Below are 22,698 nucleotides of genomic sequence, written 5' to 3' on the forward strand. Positions count from 1 at the left end.
GGCACACCAATATAAAAAAAGGTAGCAAGAACAGAATATCAGGTTTTTTAGACAGACATTGGATTTTCCTTTCACATTACATAACCTGGCTTGGTTATATGCTGAATGCCACTAAGTACCATCGAGCCACCAGGAAAAGACACCCTGGAGAAACAGAGCAAACTAATTTACTGACTTGAAGAAAAAAAAAGGACATCTTAACTTTCTACTGCGATTTCTTTCTGATTAATAGGTTATGCTAGCATCTTCTAAATGACCAGGTAGATAATATTATGTGAAAAAACATAACAGGCTGTATTCAATTAACATTTACCCAGAGTAGATCCATTAAGATCAATGAACTTATAGTTAGTCCTGTCCATTAGGTCTCCTCTGAATAAAAGTTCGCTCAATATAACCCAATGCCTGTCCCCAGGAAACTTAAATTCTGCTTTAAGAGCCTACTTCAGATTTCCCAAGGAAAGGGGTTTTTTTAGGGTACTTGGACCTGCTAGGGTAGCTCAGCTGGTAGAGCATGATTCTCTTAATCTCAGAGTTGTGGGTTCAAGACCCACACTGGGCAAAAGATTCCTGCATTGCAGGAGTTTGGGCTAGATGATCCTTATGGTCCCTTCAGTGGGACGTAGGTAGCGCTGTGGGTTAAACAACAGAGCCTAGGGCTTGCTGATCAGAAGGACGGTGGTTCGAATCCCCGCGACAGGGTGAGCTCCCGTTGCACTGTCTCTGCTCCTGCCAACCTAGCAGTTCGAAAGCACATCAAAGTGCATGTAGATAAATAGGTACCACTCCAGATGGGAAGGTAAACGGCGCTTCTGTGCACTGCTCTGGTTCGCCAGAAGCGGCTTAGTCATGCTGGCCACATGACCCAGAAGCTGTATGCCGGCTCCCTCGGCCAATAAAGTGAGATGAGCGCCGCAACCCCAGAGTCGGCCATGACTGGACCTAATGGTCAGGGGTCCCTTTACCTATGGTCCCTTCAAACTCTATAATTCTATGAGACTCTATGACTAATCTCAATCTCTGTGCCTAGAGCCTATGAGAGGCCATGGCAGGCACATAAAGAGAAAATGAAAGGGGGGGAAATGCATGGGAATAGTTGATTCACTCCACAGTTGGGACGTAACTCTGCTGCAATTTCTCTAAAATGGCCACTGCTGAGGTAGGCTGGAGAGCAGAATGAAATACTGAGCTGACCTATTAGGACAATTCTTATGTGTAAAACAGCTGAGAGCTAAAAGATCCAGGATTACTTCCTGCCTGTGTTGTAACCTTCTTGTGAAGTAAATCTCTTAATCTCTCTGTCATTCCACTTCCTATCTGGTTAAAAGGAGGACAAAGCTCACTGTCTCCCATTCTTTGTCTGGTTCATACATTTATGCTGTAACCCTATCGTGTCCGAGGCAATAGACTCGGTTATGTTGGCACAATTAGAACCTCTGCTTCTGTGACTTATTTTTGCCATACTGAAATCAAAGATTCAGCATTGTACTGTGTTGCATTATTATAAGAGGAATGGATACGTTGGGCAAACTGGATTCAACTCCACCAAGCTGTTTCTTTCCTAGCCTACTGCACAATAAACTCTCTGTGTACCGTTAAAAAAACCCCCCAAACCATTTATAAGAACACATTCGCCAACATCTCTCTGCTGTTCTTCAGCTCAATCAACACTACCAGCTCTCTCCTTTCAAAGTGCATCTAAACATCATTGTTGGTCAGTGAGTAATGGAAAATCCAAGATTCCTTCCCATTCCAATTCCAGCCTTTAGATGAGACTGTACAAACTTGCTTCTTGGTGCATCAGTTTAGATTTGGGAGTAAACACAAGGCTGTTAACAAACTAATCGAAGGGTGCCTGTTTTGATCACAGCCCAAGGCCCCTGCAAATTGTTAACAATTGCCACTCTTGATTACTCACTAACTACTGCTTTCCAGCAAATCAACATTACGGAATCAATGAAGTGCTTTTCGTAATATAGAGGATTCAATAAAGCTGCTTACTGTAAGACAGTAACCCTCCACAATGTGGTGTGCGCCTATGCCCTGCTTTTGGAAACACAACTTTCTTGCCCTCCCCTGTTATTCAGGGAGGAAAGCAAAGGCATTTTCTCTCCCAAAAGTTGGGCTTTTGTAAAAAGTACCAGCAGCACCATGCTGTAACGTCCTGCACAAAACTGTCAGGAACAGGGAGGGGGAAAATACCCTCTTTCTTCTCCGAGGCTGCAACATGGGGTAATTTATTTCCCTTCCTGTTTTTTTTTTGTTTTTGTTTTTCTTTTCAGGAGGCAGTGGGGAGACATTTTACAAGTCCATGCTCCCAAAGTCCAGTGCGCAGCATGGGGGGAAAGAATGGGAAGGAAATGAAAAATCATTTTGCTCAAAAGCACGGGCTTTTGCAGAAATCAGCAGCTGTGCCTTGTTGCTGCCTCTTGCAAAAACCTAATGGGAAGAGAAGAAGGCCACCTCCTTTAATACCCATTCCCCATGGAGAAAAGCAGCAGCAATTTCTTTCCCTCCTCCCATTAGCTTTTCTTGCAGGAGGAAGGTGGAAGGCATGGCTGGCACTTTCCTGCTCAACTAGTAAAAACAATATGATCTCTGCAGAAAATGGTGGCAGCGGTAGGGGTGGGAGATAGCTTCCATCCCCAGAAGCTGTGCTTTGACAAAAGGCACCAGCTTCAAGTTACCTCTTTTGCTTCCTGCCAAACCCCCACAGAAAGGAAATAAAAGAATACTCCTTCTGGGGAGCAGAGGGGTGGTTTCTTTCCTTTCTCACTGGGTTTTTGTAGGGCACAGCAACAGAGAGGTGCTGTTTGCCCTGTCTTCAAAACCCCACCGAAAGGACAAACACTTATTCCTTCCTTGAATTACCTGTACCAGCTATGGGAACCAAGGCACAGAGGGTTCAGTGATGACACAAGTGGTCTAGCTAGTAAGCCAAGCCAAATTTTGCTTACCATTACCAGTATTATCAACTTCCAAAACTTCAAACTGAAATAAAAATATTAACATTTTAATATACTACAGAACCAGTGCTTTTCTTCTAGAAAAAAAGGTCACGGTACTGCATATCCTTAAGTACCCCCAGAGAAAAAAGCACTGCCCAGGACCTTGGTGGCAATGACCAAGGTGTGGTCCTCTTTCTGACAATCCACACAACTGTGTTTCCCATTAGCGTGTCTGTTCTCTATGTGGTATATAAATTACCTGGATAATAATGCTGTAGTTCTCCTTGGAAAACACTGGTGGGTTGTCATTTACGTCAGATACATCAATATTAACTGTAGTTGTGTTGACTCTAGGCGGGTTTCCGTTGTCAGATGCTTGAACTGTCAGAGTGTAACCAGAGACCTTAAGAGTGAAGCACATGGAGATATTAAGAAAAATAGACAATTAAAAAAAGAAAAGAAATTAAACAATATTAGAACCTGTATATTCTTATTGCTGTTGCATTATGGCATTTTGTATGGTCTATCTGGGATCTTATACAGTGAGAGTGCTTGTTGTCTTCACACATTCACTGTTTAGACATTATCTGCACATCATCTCTGCTTTCCTATCATGAACCCAATTCTCTAAACCAGATTTAAAAAAACATGATACAGTCTCCTATACTCTTATTACACAGTTTCCCTCCATCATTTCCTAGAGATGTCCAAATCAGAAAACTATAGTTACCACCTTGCTTCCAAACTATGATTTGAAGCAAGATTACAAACCTTGGTTTAGAGGTAAAGATCCTAATTGCAATTTGTCAATTCTGTTGTCACAGCAAAATATGGTAGGAGACAACTAGGATGTGGAGAAGGAAACCCACATGTGAGGAAAGGAGGGAGGGGAGGAAGGAGCATGCAAGACAAAACACAATCCTAACCCTGCAAACCATAGTTTAGGAGACATGGACTCATGGTATCTGAGCAAAGCTACTTTCATAAGTACTGCACCTCCTGCTATAATCTTCTGTAGTGAAATGCCCTGTTCGCATCTGCTGCCTCATATACACCTTTATTTACTTTTATTTACTGTCGTTACAAAACTGCCAAATGCAAAACCAATAATGCTTAACTGCTGTTGGCATTATCAGCTACAATTATGGATGACATCTACAAACAGTCTGATTTCCAGATAGGCTTGAGACTTGCGCAATCCCTTCCCCCAACTTAAGAACTGCTTTGAGAGAATAACCAGCCATAACCAGCTCTTTCCTCTCTCTGGCACACTCAGGTCTTTCCCCCAACCTTTTCTAAAATTACCCATTTAAAAACCCCATGGAACAAATGGAGATTATGCCACTCTCTTACGCTTGGAAAGCCATACCTTGAATCTCAAAACGTAGCAGCTTACCTTCTCTCTGTCGAGAGGTTTTGCCACCTTAACTTCACCCAAGGTGGGGTCAATTGTGAAAGGGCTCCCTTGGTTGCCATCTATAATTGTGTAGCGAATGTGGTTGTTCGAAGGCCCATCAGGATCTGCTGCCATAACCTAGAGGGAATCAAATTCCCATTTAAAAACAAGTCAAGGTAATAGACAAGGGGTGCACTTTCAAAATCTCACGATTTTGGTTTAGCATACTACGGACTCAATGAAAAATGCAATGTTCAAAATGCACAACTGTCAGCTGAATTATTTTCCCATTCATTTCATGGAAAATGCATTTGAAATACAGAATATTTTACAATTTCCACTAAAGAATTTTAGGCTTTCCATATAGATTTTTATTCCATAAATCTACACATGAGCATGCACTTTCTATCTCTATCTCTCTCACACAAAAATGGCAGGGGATGAGGGAAACTGAATTACATACTGTAATAACTGATTGTTCAAGTTCAGCGTCTTCACTGATTACTGCTGTGTAAGTGTCTTGACTGAATGCAGGAGTGTTGTCATTGATATCTGTTACATTTATATTTACTGTCACAACATCACTCAAGGAAGGTGTCCCTCCATCTGTGGCTTCCACTGTCAGATAATACTCCGGGGAGCTCTCATAATCGAGGCTTCCAATAATAAAAATAGCACCTACAAGGGAAAAACAAACAAACCACAAGTCAGGACACTTTTCTGTTCAGGGAAATATGGAGACAAAGGGAACTTTCAAAATTACTCAGTAAGTAATTTCAGGGTCAGCGGCTGCTTCTGCGCTTTCAAATGTCTTTTGTGCCTATCATAATGCACCGCTGCAACTCTTTGCTTTGTGGAGCAAGCAAAATAGCTGAAAATTTGACTCATGGAAATGAAGGCAAGTTAGATCGGTTTGCATATATCCTCTATGGAAGTAGCACAGCAATGCCCATAATTGGCTGCATTCCTTGTTCATGGTGTTTGTCCTTGGAAGTCTGGATATATGATGACTTAGTGAACGGAAGAAACACCCTGGTGCACCTGTAGCAGCAAAACTGGACACCTTCATCTGCCCCACTTACAATAAAACATGTCTCTGCCATACCGGTCTCTACAGCCACAGCAGGCGCTGTAACTCCCCAGTGGTTTGGCTTTACCCCCCGAAGGTCTCCCAAGAAAGACAGATTCCAACAACGGTACAGAGTATTTACTCATGAACAAAACACCCACCATTACTGCCTTAAAAAAAAATAATTAAATATATCTCACAATTCAGGGTTTATGCAAGCAAATAAATTGAGCACATAAATATATTTCATAAACATGAAGCTTATTGCATTTTGGACTTGTATCTTTTTCCACAAAGAAAAGAAAAACACCCTTACCTCGGGGAGCATGCAAAGAAATAAAAAAATAAAAACTCAACTGAAAACTAGTGTTACAGTGTAATAACCATTTTCCAAAACTTTTTACTATTTTACTTATTTTCTATCTTCTACAGGTTCTTTAAATAAATAGAATATGAGCAATGTGTAAGTTAAGCTCATTGAATCAGTTGTTTTAAGAAGACACATTATTTGGTGAGGGGAATACTAAGTTTGGGTTACCAAATTTTATTATTTTCCCTGCTGCAAATGTTTACCTGTTTTTGAATCAATACTGAATTTCCCATGTTCATTTCCACTAATGATAGAATAGGTGATTTCGGCATTAGCTTCGATGTCCCGGCTAGCAGCATAGACCTGAAGAACCTCCATTCCAACCACTGTGTCTTCTGATACAGTTGCACTGTACTCTTTGTACTCAAAGACAGGTGGGTTATCATTTATATCCAGAACAGAAATAACAAGGGTGCCAACAGAAGACAGCCTTCTTGGGGAACCTTCATCCTCAGCTTTCAAAGTCAGAGAATACACAGCATGTAACTCCCGATCCAAAGGCCTTTCCAACCGAACAATTCCAGAGAATTCATCAATAGAAAACTGCCCATCTGCGGAATTTATCAGGGAGTAGTGAATCTTTCGATTTAATCCTATGATTAAAAGGAAACAGAGAACATAACAAAGTTCTTAGTAGCATACTAAAACACATTTCTTCAGCAACAACCCTGAACAAACGAACAACGTAAGGTGGAAAATGAACTGCGTAAGATGGGAAAAGACGAGGAACATGCAATCATGCATATGTTCCTGCTCAATCGTGATTACACACCATACAAAGAACTGCACTAAAGTTTGATTTGTGACCAAGGCGTCCTAAAGAGTGCCCCCACTCTGAGTACCAGGTATCCACAAAAGCATTCCCAGGGGAAAGATGACTGTATTATGAAGTGTATGTCCTGATCCAATACAGAGGTGGGCATCAAAAAGAAATGGGATAAAGATATGAGACAACAGATTACTGAAGAACAGAAATGCCAACTGAAGAACAGAACCTGCTGGGAAAGGTAAATAAAGGAAGCTTTGAGAGCTGCTGATTCAATACAATTGGGGCAAGCCTTTTATAGAGAACACACTTCCCCCGCTCCCTAACCTTTCTAGTGGAGCTTTCTTTGGCTGGCACTTCCCTTTTCCACCTTCCTTCCTTTCTGATGTTGTCAGCTCTGGTTAACAAATGAGCCTCACCAAACTGATTTGGTGTTGCCTGGGGCAGAGAGGAGGGGGACAGGGCCAAATGCAAATCAGCAGCTTAAGTGCTAGAATGAAAGTATCTGTGAGATTGAGGAGGCAGGCAAAGCTAATGAGGAAGAGGCCACAGGCTGAATCCACAGGTGCTGGAGGTGTGCAATTCTCCATCCCTGCTGCAGAAGACTCTGGGGTGCAGTTTAGGGTACACTATTTGCGCAGGAAGCCCAACAGGCAAGTGCAGAGTCTAACTTTTGCCTTATGGAACTTGGCGCATGATCAAGAGCACATCTACCACTCCCTTGCAGCAGTCACATCAAGGAACCCCAGAGTTGAAAAGCACACAACCCATAGCAGCGAATTCTGAACACTGGGTAAGCAACATGGTTGAATAGCAAGGAGGGAGAATGGGAGGGAAGGGGGAAGGGAGGGAGAAAGAGGAAACAGCAGCTGCACCACAACTGCAGAATTTGTTTTGCACATTTACAACCAGGATTAAGCAATTAAAATTTAGCATGTTTGGCATGTGTGTGTGTTTTATGAAGCACAATCTGAGAAAAGGGTTGGACTGAAAATATAAAAAGCAAACTAACGAATATTATTTAGATTTCAGCGTTGGTATTGCATTAAAAATGCAACTCAATAAATCTTACCTGCATCGGCATCTGTAGCTTGCACTCTTGTCAACAGAGTTTTCACCTCTGTGTTCTCAAATACTGTGATGGAGTATGGGTCTGCTGTGAACTCTGGGGTGTTATCATTCATATCTTCTATATTGAGAATAATTTTAGCCTGGCAAAACCTTCCTCCTCCATCTGATGCCTTGACCATAAGAGTATATATTGCTTTCTGCTCACGGTCAAGTGCCCCTAGTGTTTTCAGCTCACCTATGCATGAAAGTAATAAAAACAAAGCAAATAAAGGGCTTTAAAAACAAGAGCTGAGCATCCAACAAAGATCTGGAAACGTTTGAGTCGAGCAATCTTTTAAAGAACAAAATTCCCCTAGTGGCATAATTCAGCAGTGATATCTGACATTTAAAGATAGCTGCACACTGCTAACCTGTCTTGAACAAAATGTCAATCTTTTCAGCACTTAAGAAGATTATTGTTTTGTAAGGCAGTTTTCCACAATCCGCTGCCTTCCCGGTGTTTCCAGCTACAACTTTCACCAGCTCATATGGTCAGGGAGGATAGGGCACTGATCAATCAAACTTTCAGAAGAAATAATGGCACAGCTTATAATATCTTCTGAATATTACCTGTTTCTGGACTGAGCATGAAGTCTTCTGCTCCAGGACCATGTAATGTGTAAGTTATTTCTGCGTTGGAACGAATATCTGCATCTGTGGCTGAGACCTGCAAGATGAGTTTGCCAGGCAGGGAATCTTCTGGGACAGACTCTGTGTACAATGCCTAAAAGTTTTTAAGAGTAGCATTGAAAAAGCGCATTAAGGGAACTAGATCTGGACACTACAGAGATTGAATCATTAAGATTAGATATTAAAAGCTTTTGAAACGTGCAACACAAAACATGAAAATATATTGTACAGTGGTACCTTGGTGTAAGAACAGCTTACTTTATGAACAACTTGGATTAAGAATGCTGCAAAGCTGGAAGTAGGTGTTTGGGTTTGTGATCTTTGCCTTGGAATAAGAACATGTTCCGCTTCCTGTTGAGTGTGTTCCATTTGTAAATTGAGTCCCCTGCTGCTATGGGAAAGCATGCCTTGGTTTAAGAACCTCTTTGGTTTAAGAACTGACTTCTGGAACGGATTAAGTTTGTAAACCAAGGTACCATCGTACTTCTGATTCTTTTACGTCACTGTTATTTCACTGTCTAGTTTTTCACTGGGTTTTTTGTGGAGAATTAAATAAATTTCCTTGGGTCTGTTTATAACATTAAGTCCAAAAAGTTGTTTATGAAGTGACACAAGGAAAGTGTGGATTTTACGTAGCCCCCTGTGGTAGGGACTAGGCCATGGAAGCTTCCATTAACTACAAGGCAGCTTGACTCATAAAGTTTTGAACTACAAAGCCTTAAACGGCTCAAGACCAGCATACTTCAAGAACTGCGTCTCCCTATCTGAACTAACCTGGACCCTGCATTCATAATCAGAGGCCCTTCTTTGTATGCCTGCTTCATGTGAGGTCGGGGGGAGGGAGACACGAGAACAGGTCTTTTGTCGGTGGCTCCCCACTTGTGGAATGCTTCCCCTAGAGAGGCTCACCTGGCCCCTTTGTTATATATCTTTAGGCACCAGGCAAAAACATTCCTCTACTCCCAGACCTTTGGCTAATTAAACCAATAGCTGTCAACCTTCCCCTTTTTTGCAGGAAATTCCCTTATTCCAGCGCCGTTTCCCGCTGCTTCCTGCTGCTATCCTGGATTCTTAGATATCCTATAGACTGTCCCCGGGACAGGCGAGGCTGCTGATCCCTTATTTTCAAGGATTCCTGGGACAGGTGAGACTGCTGATCCCTTATTTTCAAGGATCCCCGGGACAGGTGAGACTGCTGATCCCTTATTATCAAATCTGAAAGTTGACAGCTATGATTAAACCATCTATGGCGTTTTAAGCTGGGGAAAAGGTATTGTTTTTCTTTGTTATTTATGCTATATATATTATTGTGTTTTTATATTGCAAACCTCCCTGCGATCTTTGGCAATGTTGAAATCTAATTAATAAATAATTACCGTATTTTTTGCTCTATTGGGTGCACTGGCCCATAAGACGCACCTAGTTTGGGGGGGGATAAAAAAAATTACTTCCCCCCCAGGTGCGGGGCTGGGGTGGGGGAAGCCCGAGCTTCCCCCAACCCCAGCCCCCAGAAGAACAGGCTGCTATCTGCAAGCCTTGGGAGCCCGGCGGGAACTCCCCTGTGCTCAGAAGGCTTGCGGATATCTGCCCGAAGCCCGGAGAGCCCAGCTTTGCACTCTCCGGGCTTTGGGATGCAGGCTGCTATCCGCAAGCCTTGGGAGCCCGGCGGGAGTTGCAAAGCAGGGAAGCAGGCTGCTATCCGCAAGCCTTGGGAGCACTGACCCCTCTTGCTCTCCAGGCTTCAGCGAAAGCCTGCATTCGCTCCATAGGATGCACACACATTTCCCCTTCATTTTTGGAGGGGGAAAAGTGCGTCCTATAGAACGAAAAATACGGTAATAGCAAAATATTGTTTCTGTTTTCTAGATATTCCACATAACTGTAAATAATTAACACCAGTATGTACTGACAGGCAGAGGTTACTAAAAGCTTTCAAGGATGAGTAGTAGAATTTTTCCCAACTTTCCTTTTCCAAAGTAATTACTTAATAATTTTCAAAATGTAGAATGTATTTATTTGAGTCTGAAAGCAAATGTGTGCACGCAAACCCCATGCTAGTACCTTTTCACAAACAGGGCTGTTGTCATTCGAATCAAGGACCTTGACTTCCACCACAGCTTTTGTTGTGAACATCCCATCAGTAGCGGTGATATTCAGAAGATAATTATCCTTTACTTCTCTGTCCAGAGGTTTTCGGACATATACCTTCCAGTCGTTCTCGATATTTTCTACAGCAAACTGTCCCAATGGATCGCCTCCTAGACAAATGATAGTTAGAAGGCAATTCAAATCAGAAATGGCAAAATGTCATTATAGGGGTGAAGGGAAAAGACCTGCAATAAAATTCATAATATTTAGCAATAAATGCAATAAATTTATTTAGCAATAAATGCAATAAATTTATTTAGCGATAAATGCAATAAATTTATTTAGCAATAAATGCAATAAATTTATTTAGCAATAAATGCAATAAATTTCATAATATTTAGAAAGTATTACTGCTCCTTTGGTAATAAAAGCCTCAGGAGAGCAAAGACTGCATTCCAGAATTCCAATCTTTGCATACAAACAGCTGTGCTGGATCAGACCAAACTGCCCCTCCAGTCTAGCATCTTGTTTTGACAACAACCAGATGCTTGCATGGAAAGCGCACAAGCAAGACCTGAACACAACACTGTCTCCCCACTATGTTTGCCAATTACTGGTATTCATAGCAACACTGCTTCTGATTTATCTTGTAAGTAGCAAACAGCCCTCATAACTGGTTGCCACTGTTACTTGTGGGAAACTCATAACCAATGCCCTCAGCTCTGACATGTTTTGTGGGAAGGGGATGAGATATGCAACAGCAGGTACACAGCTTGTTGCTATACAAAAGCCATATCTTGGAGAGTTGTTGTGTCCCCGTCCCCCCCAACACACACACCCTGAAGCTTGCAATCAATTACTAGCAATTTTGCAAATAAAAACAGCATTGCAAAATACAGTGGTGCCTCGCAAGACGAAATTAATTCGTTCTGCAAGTTTTTTCTTCTTGCGAGTTTTTCGTCTTGCGAAGCACGGTTTCGTCTTGCGAAGCATGCGTTCCTATGGAAACCGCCTTCAGACCAGGTCCGGGGACAGTCTGTCCCCCGACCTCTTCTGAAGGCTGGGGGGGGGGGAGACAAGGGCTTTTCTTCCCACCGCCAGCCTTCAGAAGGCTGTTCTGAAGGCTGGCGGTGGGAAGAAAAGCCCTTCTCCCCACCTCCTGCCCCGCAAGCTCCGGGGACAGGAGGGCTTCGCTGCCAACCGCCAGCATTTTAAAAGCCCCCGGGACAGCAAAGACTTTCGCCCACCGCCTGCCTTCAGAAGACCTCCGCTGTCCCGGGAGCTTTTAAAATGCTGGGGGTCGGCAGCGAAGGCTTCGCTGCCGCCCGCCAGCATTTTAAAAGCCCCCGGGACAGCGGAGGTCTTCTGAAGGCAGGCGGTGGGCGAAAGTCTTTGCTTCCCCCCGCCTGCCTTCAAAAGCCGTCCGGGATAGTGGAGAAATGCGCTGTGCTTCTTCGCTATCCCGGGAAGGCAGGCGGGGGGGAGCAAAGACTTTTGCCCACCGCCGGCCTTCAGAAGAGGTCCAGGACCTCTTCTGAAGGCCGGCGGTGGGTGAAAGTCTTTGCTCCCGACGGCCAGCATTTTAAAAGCGGTCCAGGATAGCGGGAAAGCGCAGTGCTTCCCTGCTATCCCGGACCGCTTTTAAAATGCTGGCGGTGGGGAGCAAAGCCTTTCGGCCCCCGCCGGCCTTCCTGGACCTCTTCTGAAGGCCGGAGGGGGGCGAAAGGCTTTGCTCCCCACCGCCAGCATTTAAAAGAGGTCCCCGGATATTTCCCTATGGGCTTTCTTCTTGCGAAGCAAGCCCATAGGGAAATTCGTCTTGCGGAATGACTCAAAAACGGAAAACTCTTTCGTCTTGCGAGTTTTTCGTTTTGCGAGGCGTTCGTCTTGCGAGGCACCACTGTACGTAACATACATAAAAAGAACCATACTTTTTTTTTCATGCTTCATACTTTTTTGGGTATACAATTCATGTAGCAATTATACAACTGTGCCCAAGAAATTATAAATTTATATTGGGTTGGATTATTATTTAGGTTTGTTGTTTTTTTTTTGGGGGGGGGGTTGTTGCAGTTATCAATGCTAATTTGTTGTATCTCTGTGTTTAGATATTATTTACGTGGAAATTGTTTTAATTAGGTTGTGTGCTTTTTGATGTGTTTTATTTGTAGTTTGCAACTGCTTCTGTTATATTTGTAACTGTATGTTGTTTTTCATGTTGCAAGAAGCTTTGAGCATGGTTTTAACTATGGAAAGGCAGCATGAGAATAAAACGATGCAAATACGTATGCAGATAACAGTGCTCGATGTGTGCAAATGGCTAAGGCTATCAACCAAGCAGACAACACATATTGGAGAAATTCAGGTTGCCACATTGTAAGATACATGACAGTGTCACCCAAAATGACGGCGCTATTTCAAGTCTCCCCTTTCTGTAACTTCTTGTAAAATGTTACGTTTTCTGCATCCCCAAAGTCCTTATGTCAACACACTGTGCATTTCTGTTTGATTGCCAGTGATGTGAGCATAGGCAAAAGCACAGCATGAAGACAAAACAGGACAAGAACTTGATACAGGGCTGCCATTTTCAGTGACAGCCCTGTGTTTCTTGCAGCAGGTGATTCTACACTAAAGCAATGCTTCTGAGCTGTGGTTCATCAATTTGTCTCAGCTCTTACAGAGACACCTTAAGGAACAATACATGTATGTGGAATATGACAGTGAGTCTCATAAATAAATGGAGAAGGGAAACTATAGACTTAAAATTGTAGAAACATATATATGTGTGTGTGTGTATAAATGATTTAAAATTATCAACAGCCAAATAATTTTGTCACCATTTCTAAAGGTTTACCTGTAATAAAATAGTTGACCTGTCTGTTGGCATCTTCTGAATCAGTGTCCGTGGTGCTTAAAATAGCAACGACTCCTCCAGTTGGGTCATCTTCACTGACCGTCCCTTTATAGATCTCTGCAGTGAAGCGAGGAGGGTTGTCATTCACGTCAGTCACGGAAACTTCAACAATCGCAGTGGATGACAACTGCATTTTCTCAGCACGATCAGATGCCACCACAGTAATTCTGTACTTGTCCTGCTTTTCGTGGTCAAGCTCTCTCAGTGTAGTAATCCAACCTGTTTCCATGTTTATGGCAAAAGACTCTGTGATGTCAGGATCTTGTGCTGTCTCTAGCCTGTACGTTACCTGCCCATTCATCCCCGAATCCTGGTCAAGTGCTTTCACTTGTATGACTTTTGTTCCTACTGGCATGTTTTCCACAATGTACGCTTCATACGGATCGGATTCTAAGATTGGTTTGTGGTCATTTGCGTCTTTTATTTGAATGCTTATGTCAACAGAGGAAACAACTCTGTATTCTTCATTTAAATAGTATGCTAGCACTGAGAACTGGTACCACTTAGTTGTCTCGTGATCAAGGCTCTTTTCAAGTTTCAGCCTTCCGTTCTGCTTGTCTATCACAAAAAAATCATCTCGGTTGCTTTCAGGAGCATTCCCCTTAACAAGGGTGTACAGCAACGGCTGTGTGTGCTCTGCTCGTACAATATCAATCTCCGTTCCAATCGGAGTATCTTCAGAAAGTGTGTAAGAATAAAATGGTTCTGAAAATTTTGGTAGAGATACTTCAGGGGGGAGTATTCTAACATAGAGAGGAACCCTGGAATCCTTTTTGGGGGATCCACCATCCTGCGCTCTGACAAAGAAAGTGAGAAACTCATTTTCTAAACCAATTAAACTTTCTTTCGTGGTTATTACGCCTGTCAAGTGATCGATTTCTAAATTCTCTTGAACATTTTCAGAATCGGCTTCGATTGTATAGGTGATGTCTGCATTGGTGCCTTCATCGGCATCCGAAGCTAAAACCTTGATGACAGATGTGCCTTTTGGAACATTAGACCCAATGTTTACTTCATATTCCGTTGCTCGGAACAAAGGGGCATTATCATTAACGTCAGTAAGTATTACGTTGATGCTGCAAAAAGCCACTTTCCCGCCAGAATCCTTGGCCATTAACCTAATGAAGATTACTTTTTCAGCTTGAGTTTCACGATCGAGCTTTTCCAGAGTAAATATCTGCCCCCTTTCATTAGTATAAAACCTATCTTTTGCAAAATCATTCACAATATGGTATGTGATGTATCCATAGCTGCCAGTATCTTTGTCTGTTGCTTTGACTTCTGTCACCAGCGTATGCAATGGAGCATTCTCAGCTAGTTCCACTTCATATTCATTCTGACCAAAAACAGGGCTGTGCAAATTGGCTGCAATAACATTTATGAGAACCTGAGCGGAACTTCTGAAGACCCCATCAGAAACAGAGACATTAAGACGGTAAATGGGCTTCAGAGACTGTTTGTGCAAGTTTGAAAGGGTGATGACCCCCGTTTTGCTATTGATTGCAAAATTCATATGATCATTGCCTGTTAATATGGAATATTCCAGCTTCTCTGTATCTGAACTGTCCGCATCGGAGGCCTTTACACAAGTTACAAAGTGCCCGCGGGGAGCCAATTCACTGATGTTAGCTTCATAAAGCAGCTGGTTAAAGACTGGTGGGTTATCATTCAGGTCTGTTACATCAATGCTTACAATAATGTCCGTGCTCAGTGGAGGCATTCCGCTGTCTATTGCTCTTACTAACAATGTGTGATGCTGAATCTGTTCATAATCCAAACCCCTTGCTGTCAGAATGAGCCCAGTGCTACTATCAATGTGAAAATAATCATAGCCCTCACTGTTGTTTTGTACCAAGTGATAAGAAATCCCTCTGTTTGCTCCAGAATCAGCGTCTGTAGCCCTGACTTGTACAACAGATGTTCCAATTACCGAAGCCTCAGAAAGGGTGGTGACATAAAACTGCTCTGCAAAGACGGGAGGATTATCGTTGATGTCTTCGACTATTATGTCAACAAACACTTCGGCATGGGCTCCAGTCAAGGAATCAGTCGCACGCACGCTCAGTTTGTAGGCAGGGTGGGACTCAAAATCTAGAGGGGCAAAAGTATTGATAACTCCTGTGTTAAAGTTTATAGTAAACTGACTGAAAGGGTCTCCATCTGTGATGCTATAAAACACTTTGAGCCCTTCTGGGCTGTTTGCTTGCACATGTACAACAGGACTATGGAGTTGGATGTTTTCCGGTATCTCTGCACTGTAGAAAGCTCTTTCAAATACTGGCATGGCTTTATTCACAACCGTGATAGGGACTGTCACTTCAGCAGAAAAACTCGGCTCTCCGCCATCCTTTGCGACCACAGTGAGGAGATATTCTTTATTTAGTGTGTCTGGGTCAAACTGTTTCTTGAGAGAGATTTCGCCAGCATCTCCTATCTGGAAGTGGCCATAGTGTTCCTTGAGGTAATAGTGCACTTGTCCATTTCTGCCAATGTCTTTATCCACAGCAGTGACACACCGAATAACTTGGCCCACTTCAGTATCTATTTTAACGGTGGCATAATAAGGAAGGTTGACAAAAACAGGGGCATTATCATTCATGTCTTCTACAGTGACCTTTACCACAACATGTGCAATTAGGGATGGCTTATGCTCTGCAGTCACTTCCACAACAATATCAAAAGATTCCTGCAGCTCACGATCAAACGGTATTCCGGTAGTTGAAAGGACTCCTGAAGTGTAGCTAATTTTAAACCTAATGTCTGGGTTTAGAATATGATAAAACAAAGGCTCATTTATTTGACTCCCTATAGCAGTGATAACAGCTATTGTTTTCGCCTCTGTGGAATTCTCTTGGACCACAGCATTATAGGAACTCTGCGTGAACTTTAGCTGACTTGCCTTGCTCTCTTTCACATTAATTTTTACAGAGGTGGTGCTTGAAAACCGGCCATCAGAGGCTCTGATGGTCAATTCATATCTGCTTCTTAACTGACTCGTGTTTTGTACGGTTATCTGCCCAGTCTTGGAATCGATCGAAAATTTTTCTCCAATGTTTCCTTCAGTGATAGAATACATTAGTTGTGAAAAGACTTCTGAATCAGCATCTGTGGCATTGACCGTAACAACTTTCACTCCTTTATAGGTTGGTACCAAAACAGTTGCTTCGTACAGATCTTTAGAGAACACAGGAGGGCAATCGTTGATGTCAATAACGTAAATGGTAACATTGGCTGCGTATTCTGCAAATAAGCGGGGCGTCCCCATGTCGTACACGTTCACCGAAAAGCGAAATATACTTGTCTCTTCATAATCCAAACTCATTACTGTACGAATGGCTCCTGTACTAGAATCGATGGCAAAGTACTTGTGGGCAGATGGCTCAACAATCTGATAGACGAGCAAAGCATTTGTTTCTTTGTCAGCATCCGTAGCACGTATTACTAATGGAACGTTCCTGTCTGTCAGAACCACGCTGTTAACGGAAGCCGATTCGCTGATGAGTCCTGTGTATTCTGCTTGCGTAAAAGCTGGTGCATTATCGTTCTCGTCTTGAAGATGCACCGATACAGTAGTGTTCGTGGACTGACCCGCCATGTTGGTTGCCTGTACAGTCAGACTATAAAAAGGCAACATTTCATAATCGAGTATCTTCTGAGAGGTGATGACACCGGAATTTGGGTTGATAGTGAAGACATCACCTATATTACCATCTTTTATCTCATAAACTACAGATGACTGGCTGAATGTGGTGACCATTCCAATGAAACTGCCAATGCTGCTGCCTTCACTTATTTCCGTGGAATATTCTCGCATTGTGAATTTTGGTGATGCGTTATCAGAGATCGTGACTGAAATGTGCACAGATGCTACTTCACTCTTCGGAGGGTTCCCATTGTCCGTGGCCTTCACCATCAGAGTGTACTCATTCTGACTGTTGCGGTCCAATTCTTTTGCAGTGGTAATACTGCCTAAGATTGGATGTATATTAAAAGTGTTTCCGATATTCCCTGTTAAAAAAGAAAGACAAAATATTGACAATCAGAAAAAACTTGGAAGTACATTTGCAAGCAGCTACACACACACACACACACACACACACACACACACACACATATTCAAGTGGTAGAAAATATTAGGTGCTGAAATATTTTAAATGAAAAATAAAATTGCATTCAACTAATGACACAGAATACTACCCTTGAAATCAAGGGACCTCTTAAGTTAGTCTTAAGTCTATTATGTTTAGTGGGTCTACTCTAACATGGACACCCAGCTTTTCCACAACTGTTATGCTGTAATAAATATCCTATAGTAGGTTAGTTTTATTTAGAAAATCTGACAACCTATTTTATACCAAAGTATGCTATCACTTCAGATTATGAGCGCTATTAATACAGAGCTTCTTTTTAATTTTATGGCATTTCTTTAAACAATTCAAGTAAAGAAAAAGACAAACACTATACGCAATGTGGAACTACAATTAAACTTTTAAAAGACTTTAAAATCATGGAAAACACTGCTTTAAATGAGTCTCAAGTGACTCTTAATTACATGAATGTCACTTTATGAGATTATTTCTAAATCAGAGATACTTCAGTGAATTTTCTCTTTCAAATTACTCCCACTTAAAATGGGAATTTATGTGCTGTATAAAAAAACTTCCATTTGAGAAATACAAACTGAAAATTTGACCACTTAAGAAAATCACCATGAACAAGCCTTTCAAAATGAAGGCTGAAGTACACTGGGGTTTTACACTTCACAAGAATTCAAAGAAATTAAGAAAACAAATTAACAGGGGCTGCTGTTTCTTAATACTTCAATCACAAAGCACAGCAAAAATAGTTATTGCTAAAACCATGACCTCATCATGAACAGATTTTATTTAAAACATTTAAATTATGTATTTGGGTAGGCAGTTGATATTATCTTTTTTCTTATTGAAGGTCGTAAACAGAGCACCATTCTTATAATATCCCATTACTAATCCTATAAACTATTGCAAGTATTTAAGGAATGTTCCTTTCATATGCTTCGAATTTCATCCCTAACATTTTAGCTGTACAGTGCAGAATACTAGAAAAACAAAGCTGGGAAAGTTTTAACATTTCCTCCCACAATGTTTTTTTTTTGAATAAAGAAGGAGCGGGGGCATGTGTGTGAGAAAGACAGAGAGAAAAATGAGAATCCATGTATATGCGGGGGGGCGGGGGCGGAGGGGATTCATTGGAAAAGACCAACTTTTGTTATGATGGAACCAATGCTACTAATTTTTCATGAGTTTTTCTACTTGTCAGTTTGTTTCCAGACAGTGGTTTTAATCTTTAATGCCCTACAGGATTTGGGATACCTCAGTACAGATAGCGCCAACATGGTGTTTAACAGATATTTTGAACTGTAACTCCTATCATCCCTTTTCTTTAGCCATGCTGACTGGTGCTGATGAGATATGGTGTCCTACAATATCTGGAGAGGCAAATTCCACCACCCCAGGAATACAATCAGACAGTAGAAACGGGTTATTTTTTTTCAGAGGTGGTGCTTGAAATCAAACTTTCTCTTCATAGTGGTCCACCACACACATTCCTTTAAAACAGCAGTCAGGAACCTGTGGCCTTCCAGGTGTTTTGGAACTCCAACTTCCAGAAGTCCCCGGCAGCTTGCCAATGGTCAGGGATTAGACTGCACCTCTGAGGGAGGATACAGCGGTCAAATGCCATGCTGATAAAGGGAATAGTGCATCAATATATACCAGTAGTGACTGGCTGAAATACATCCTTTAATATGGCTAACTTGCTGCTGGATTAAGTTTAGATCAAACAGTGCTGGAAAATAAGTGTGAATAAACCTCTACTTTGCAGCTTTAAATCTAAAATCTTTTCATTGTAGCAAGTTATTGAACGTCTTGCGGCATACCTGATTCTATGGAGTATACAATTTCTGCATTTTCCCCTTTATCCTTGTCCAGTGCTGTTACATGGAGAATTACAGATCCAACAGCTGCTGATTCATACACTCTCCCTTCATAGGAAGAACTGGTGAACCAGGGCGCATGGTCGTTTGTGTCACTAACGTTGATGATGATTCTAGCAAAGTTGCGCTTTACAGGAACGTCTTGATCCCGCACCTAAAATAATTACAACATTACTAGCAACTCGTGCATAAGTTTATTCAGTTATATGACACTTGTTACAATTGACGAGAACTATAAATCATTTAAGGGCACCATTCTGTTCTGTTCTGTAGAAGTACATGGCATCATAATGGAGCAAATGTTTATATTTTATGCCATTGTGCAAAAACCCTACAATATAATTTTGGTTCGGCACAAATAATCTCAGAATTGGAATTAAATATTACCATTTCACTTACAGTGGTACCTAGGTTAAGTACTTAATTTGTTTTGGAGGTCTGTTCTTAACCTGAAACTGTTCTTAACCTGAAGCACCGCTTTAGCTAATGGGGCCTCCTGCTGCTGCCGGGCCACCGGAGCATGATTTCTGTTCTCATCCTGAAGCAAAGTTCTTAACCCAAGGTACTATTTCTGGGTTAGCGGAGTCTGTAACCTGAAGTGTATGTAACCTGAGGTACCACTGTATTTGTTAAGTGGACATTCATATATGTGTATACAGGGCACCAGATGAAGTGAGGGCCAATGCTACAGAAAGAGGGTCCTCAAATATACAGGAAAATCCTGTATTTTAAGGCAGGGAGGAGGCACCCACCCAATACTCAGCAGGGACCGAGGATGTGCATGCCTGCTGCCAATCAACATGAGCAGGAAATAACAGTGTACTATGTAGCCTATTCAATCAGGTCAAAACGGGAGTGGGAATCTGTACCTAGAGGTGCATCTAGCACTGACCTACAATTTCTGATCCAGCAAGTCATACTTGTACTTCTTTCTGTTGATCTTCTTAGTTGGACTGGACAAAGAAATGTGGCTGGGGGTGAAGGAGGAGGTGTGGAAGGAGAGCAAAAGGAAGAAATATTTCTTTGCTGTGTCTCTCCTCTTCCTTTGGGATGGAGATGTTAACAGAAGAAACCCATCAAAAATTCCCAATGAATGGTGAGGGTGAAGTACAGATGGGCTTGAGCTCATCTGTAATAATACCAATGTTTTGCATTTACACAGCACTTCAGAGTGTGCAAATCACTTAATGTTTCGTCTCAGTAATCTGTACAAGGACCCTGTAAGGTATGTCAGTGAGGGTAAGATACAATTCAGTCTTTCCACCATTCTAGCAGCTCTGAAAAGTATCTGCTTATGCTACTCCATTACAGTGAAAAGGAATATCCTATATCTGATAAAGAATAAGTGGAATGGATCCTTACCATCACTGTGAGAATGTGTTGATGAATGACCTCATGATCCAATCTTTCAGAAGTGTAGAGAGAGCCAGTTGCAGGATCCAGGCGAAATTTCTTAAGGCTGATGGGGTCAACACTATTTTGCATAGTATAAATTAGCTTATTCTTTTCGTCCCTGTCTGAAGCACTGACTTGCAAAATTTCTGTCTCCGGCAATGTGTCTTCTGGAATAATTACTTGGTATTCTAATGTAGAAAACTCAGGCCTGTGATCATTCGTGTCTATTACCTGAATGTACACCTGTAATGGCACAAAGGTAAATTAAGGATGAAAAGGGTGTATGATCAAAACGCCATGTAGATAAGCTTCAGGGAAACACAACAGTTCTCCTAAAATACAAAAACAAAACACGATGTGAAGATTAGGGGCCATCACACATAATTTAGAGAAGAATAGCTGCGTCAATTCACTGCAGCTTTTGTGAGTTGGGGTTGACTATGTCAAATACAAAGCAGAAATGAAATACAAAGCAGAAGTTGTTTAGAACAAAATATTAGCTGGGATCAGGGCCTGATAAAGCCTAGCACATTGCTTGCTTTTCCACTTTTCCTCTTTCAACAGAAGACCCTCATTCCACATCACAAACTGCTTCAGAAATGCCAATCACTTTAAACAGAGTTTTGCCATGTAGCACTGGAGTAGTGATTCTTCCCTAAACAAGCTTAATTATCTATCAAAAGACAAAACTAGTTGATTGTTTTTTTTCAACTCAGAGCTCTAGTACATGGAATTGAAAATATTATTATTATTTCAATTTGTATGCTGCTTTTCCACATAAACATGCCCAAAGCAGCACACAAGCCAACAGCAATACAACAGTCAAAATACCCATCAATACATTATCACAATAAACAGTCTAATACAAATTCTTTTCACAACATAAGAATGCAAACACACAAAAATATTTCGAAAAAAACTAACATAATAACTTTTGAAATCTATTACAATACAAGTACAGCAGAACAATTTTAAGGAACATAATAAAAATATATTTGGGCCACAAGTGCTTTGCTTTACAACTTTAAGTACATTGTTAAAACTATTAAGAAACTAGTTAAAATAAAACTATTTAGTTGCAATTGGAATCAATAACAAATCACCTAAGTAATTTTTTTTAACACAAAAAGATTTTGTTAAGAAAATTAAAAGCTAAATCAATTAGGAAAACAGAATGTTCCAAACAGAAACCACTTTCATAATCTTGCCATGATAAATTTGTTTAAAGGCTCTCTGCTGCTTGAACAAAGCATACTGTATTTAAAAAAACAACTCCAAAAGTAGAAATAGGCAGTTGTCATTTAGCAACACAAACACAACCAACTAAGAAGCAAAATGACATATTCTAACTACATCTGAACTGACAGAGCACTCCGAGCTATTAATGAATAATAAAAGGAGCAGCCAAGTGCAACAATGACAATGTTAAGAGAATGTATCGGATTTTTGCTTCAGTTTTTCATCACACAAGTACAATAAAAGAAATGTAGACCCTAAAACTAATCTTGGCCAGGAATTCCAGAAAAGAATGGCATAAAATGGGGCAATGTAAGTAAGAGAATAACAATGTCAATCTAGACACCAGCAATTTGCAAAATGGTTTAAAGTCATGAACACCATGTGCATAAATGAACACTTAAAACCAAAATATACAAGCTGAGCAAGATCAGATGAATGAAAGTTCAGACTGTCCTGTGAGCCATTAAGGAGAACCAGCCTGTTTGCATTAGCAGTACCCAATGCCTTCCTGTAATAGCAGTTTTGTAAATCTTAGAGCAGGGGTCGGTAAGGTTTACCTCGCCTGGGCCAGTTCACTCCAGTGGAAATCCCTCTGTGGGCCGAATGCAGGCTGCGCGGCTAAGCCCAAAGCTGCGCAGCGCTCCATCTCGCTGCCCTGTGGAGGCTACAAAGGCTGTCTCCGCAGCCAGAACAGCGAAACGGAGTGCTGCGGAGCGCTCCGTCTCACTGTTCTAGCTTGAGGACGACTGCGCAAAGCCTCCGCAGGGCAGCGGGGAGCCTTCACCCCGCTACAAAGGCT

The 22,698-nt window shown here is 41.6% G+C and overlaps 1 protein-coding gene across 6 annotated transcripts in view; it reads right to left on the reverse strand.

The window, feature by feature from the left end:
• The window catches only part of FAT1 (FAT atypical cadherin 1), a 118,719-nt gene that overhangs the window by 22,097 nt on the left and 73,924 nt on the right, over positions 1-22,698 (reverse strand). For all 6 annotated transcript variants that reach the window (XR_013842221.1, XM_079989956.1, XM_079989954.1 and 3 more), the window contains exons 8-17: positions 20,628-20,903; positions 19,209-19,419; positions 13,232-17,299; positions 10,351-10,547; positions 8,230-8,383; positions 7,622-7,855; positions 5,987-6,376; positions 4,808-5,022; positions 4,345-4,482; positions 3,208-3,351 (exon numbers count right to left, since the gene is read on the reverse strand). Coding sequence is in view for 5 of the 6 variants with exons in the window: in XM_079989956.1 (XP_079846082.1) it covers positions 3,208-3,351; positions 4,345-4,482; positions 4,808-5,022; positions 5,987-6,376; positions 7,622-7,855; positions 8,230-8,383; positions 10,351-10,547; positions 13,232-17,299; positions 19,209-19,419; positions 20,628-20,903 (6,027 nt within the window). In the remaining variant the exon portion in view is untranslated. The remainder of the gene's footprint in view (positions 1-3,207; positions 3,352-4,344; positions 4,483-4,807; positions 5,023-5,986; positions 6,377-7,621; positions 7,856-8,229; positions 8,384-10,350; positions 10,548-13,231; positions 17,300-19,208; positions 19,420-20,627; positions 20,904-22,698) is intronic.

The sequence above is a fragment of the Podarcis cretensis genome (assembly GCF_951804945.1).
Source record: "Podarcis cretensis genome assembly, chromosome: 9".
Lineage (NCBI taxonomy): Eukaryota > Metazoa > Chordata > Lepidosauria > Squamata > Lacertidae > Podarcis > Podarcis cretensis.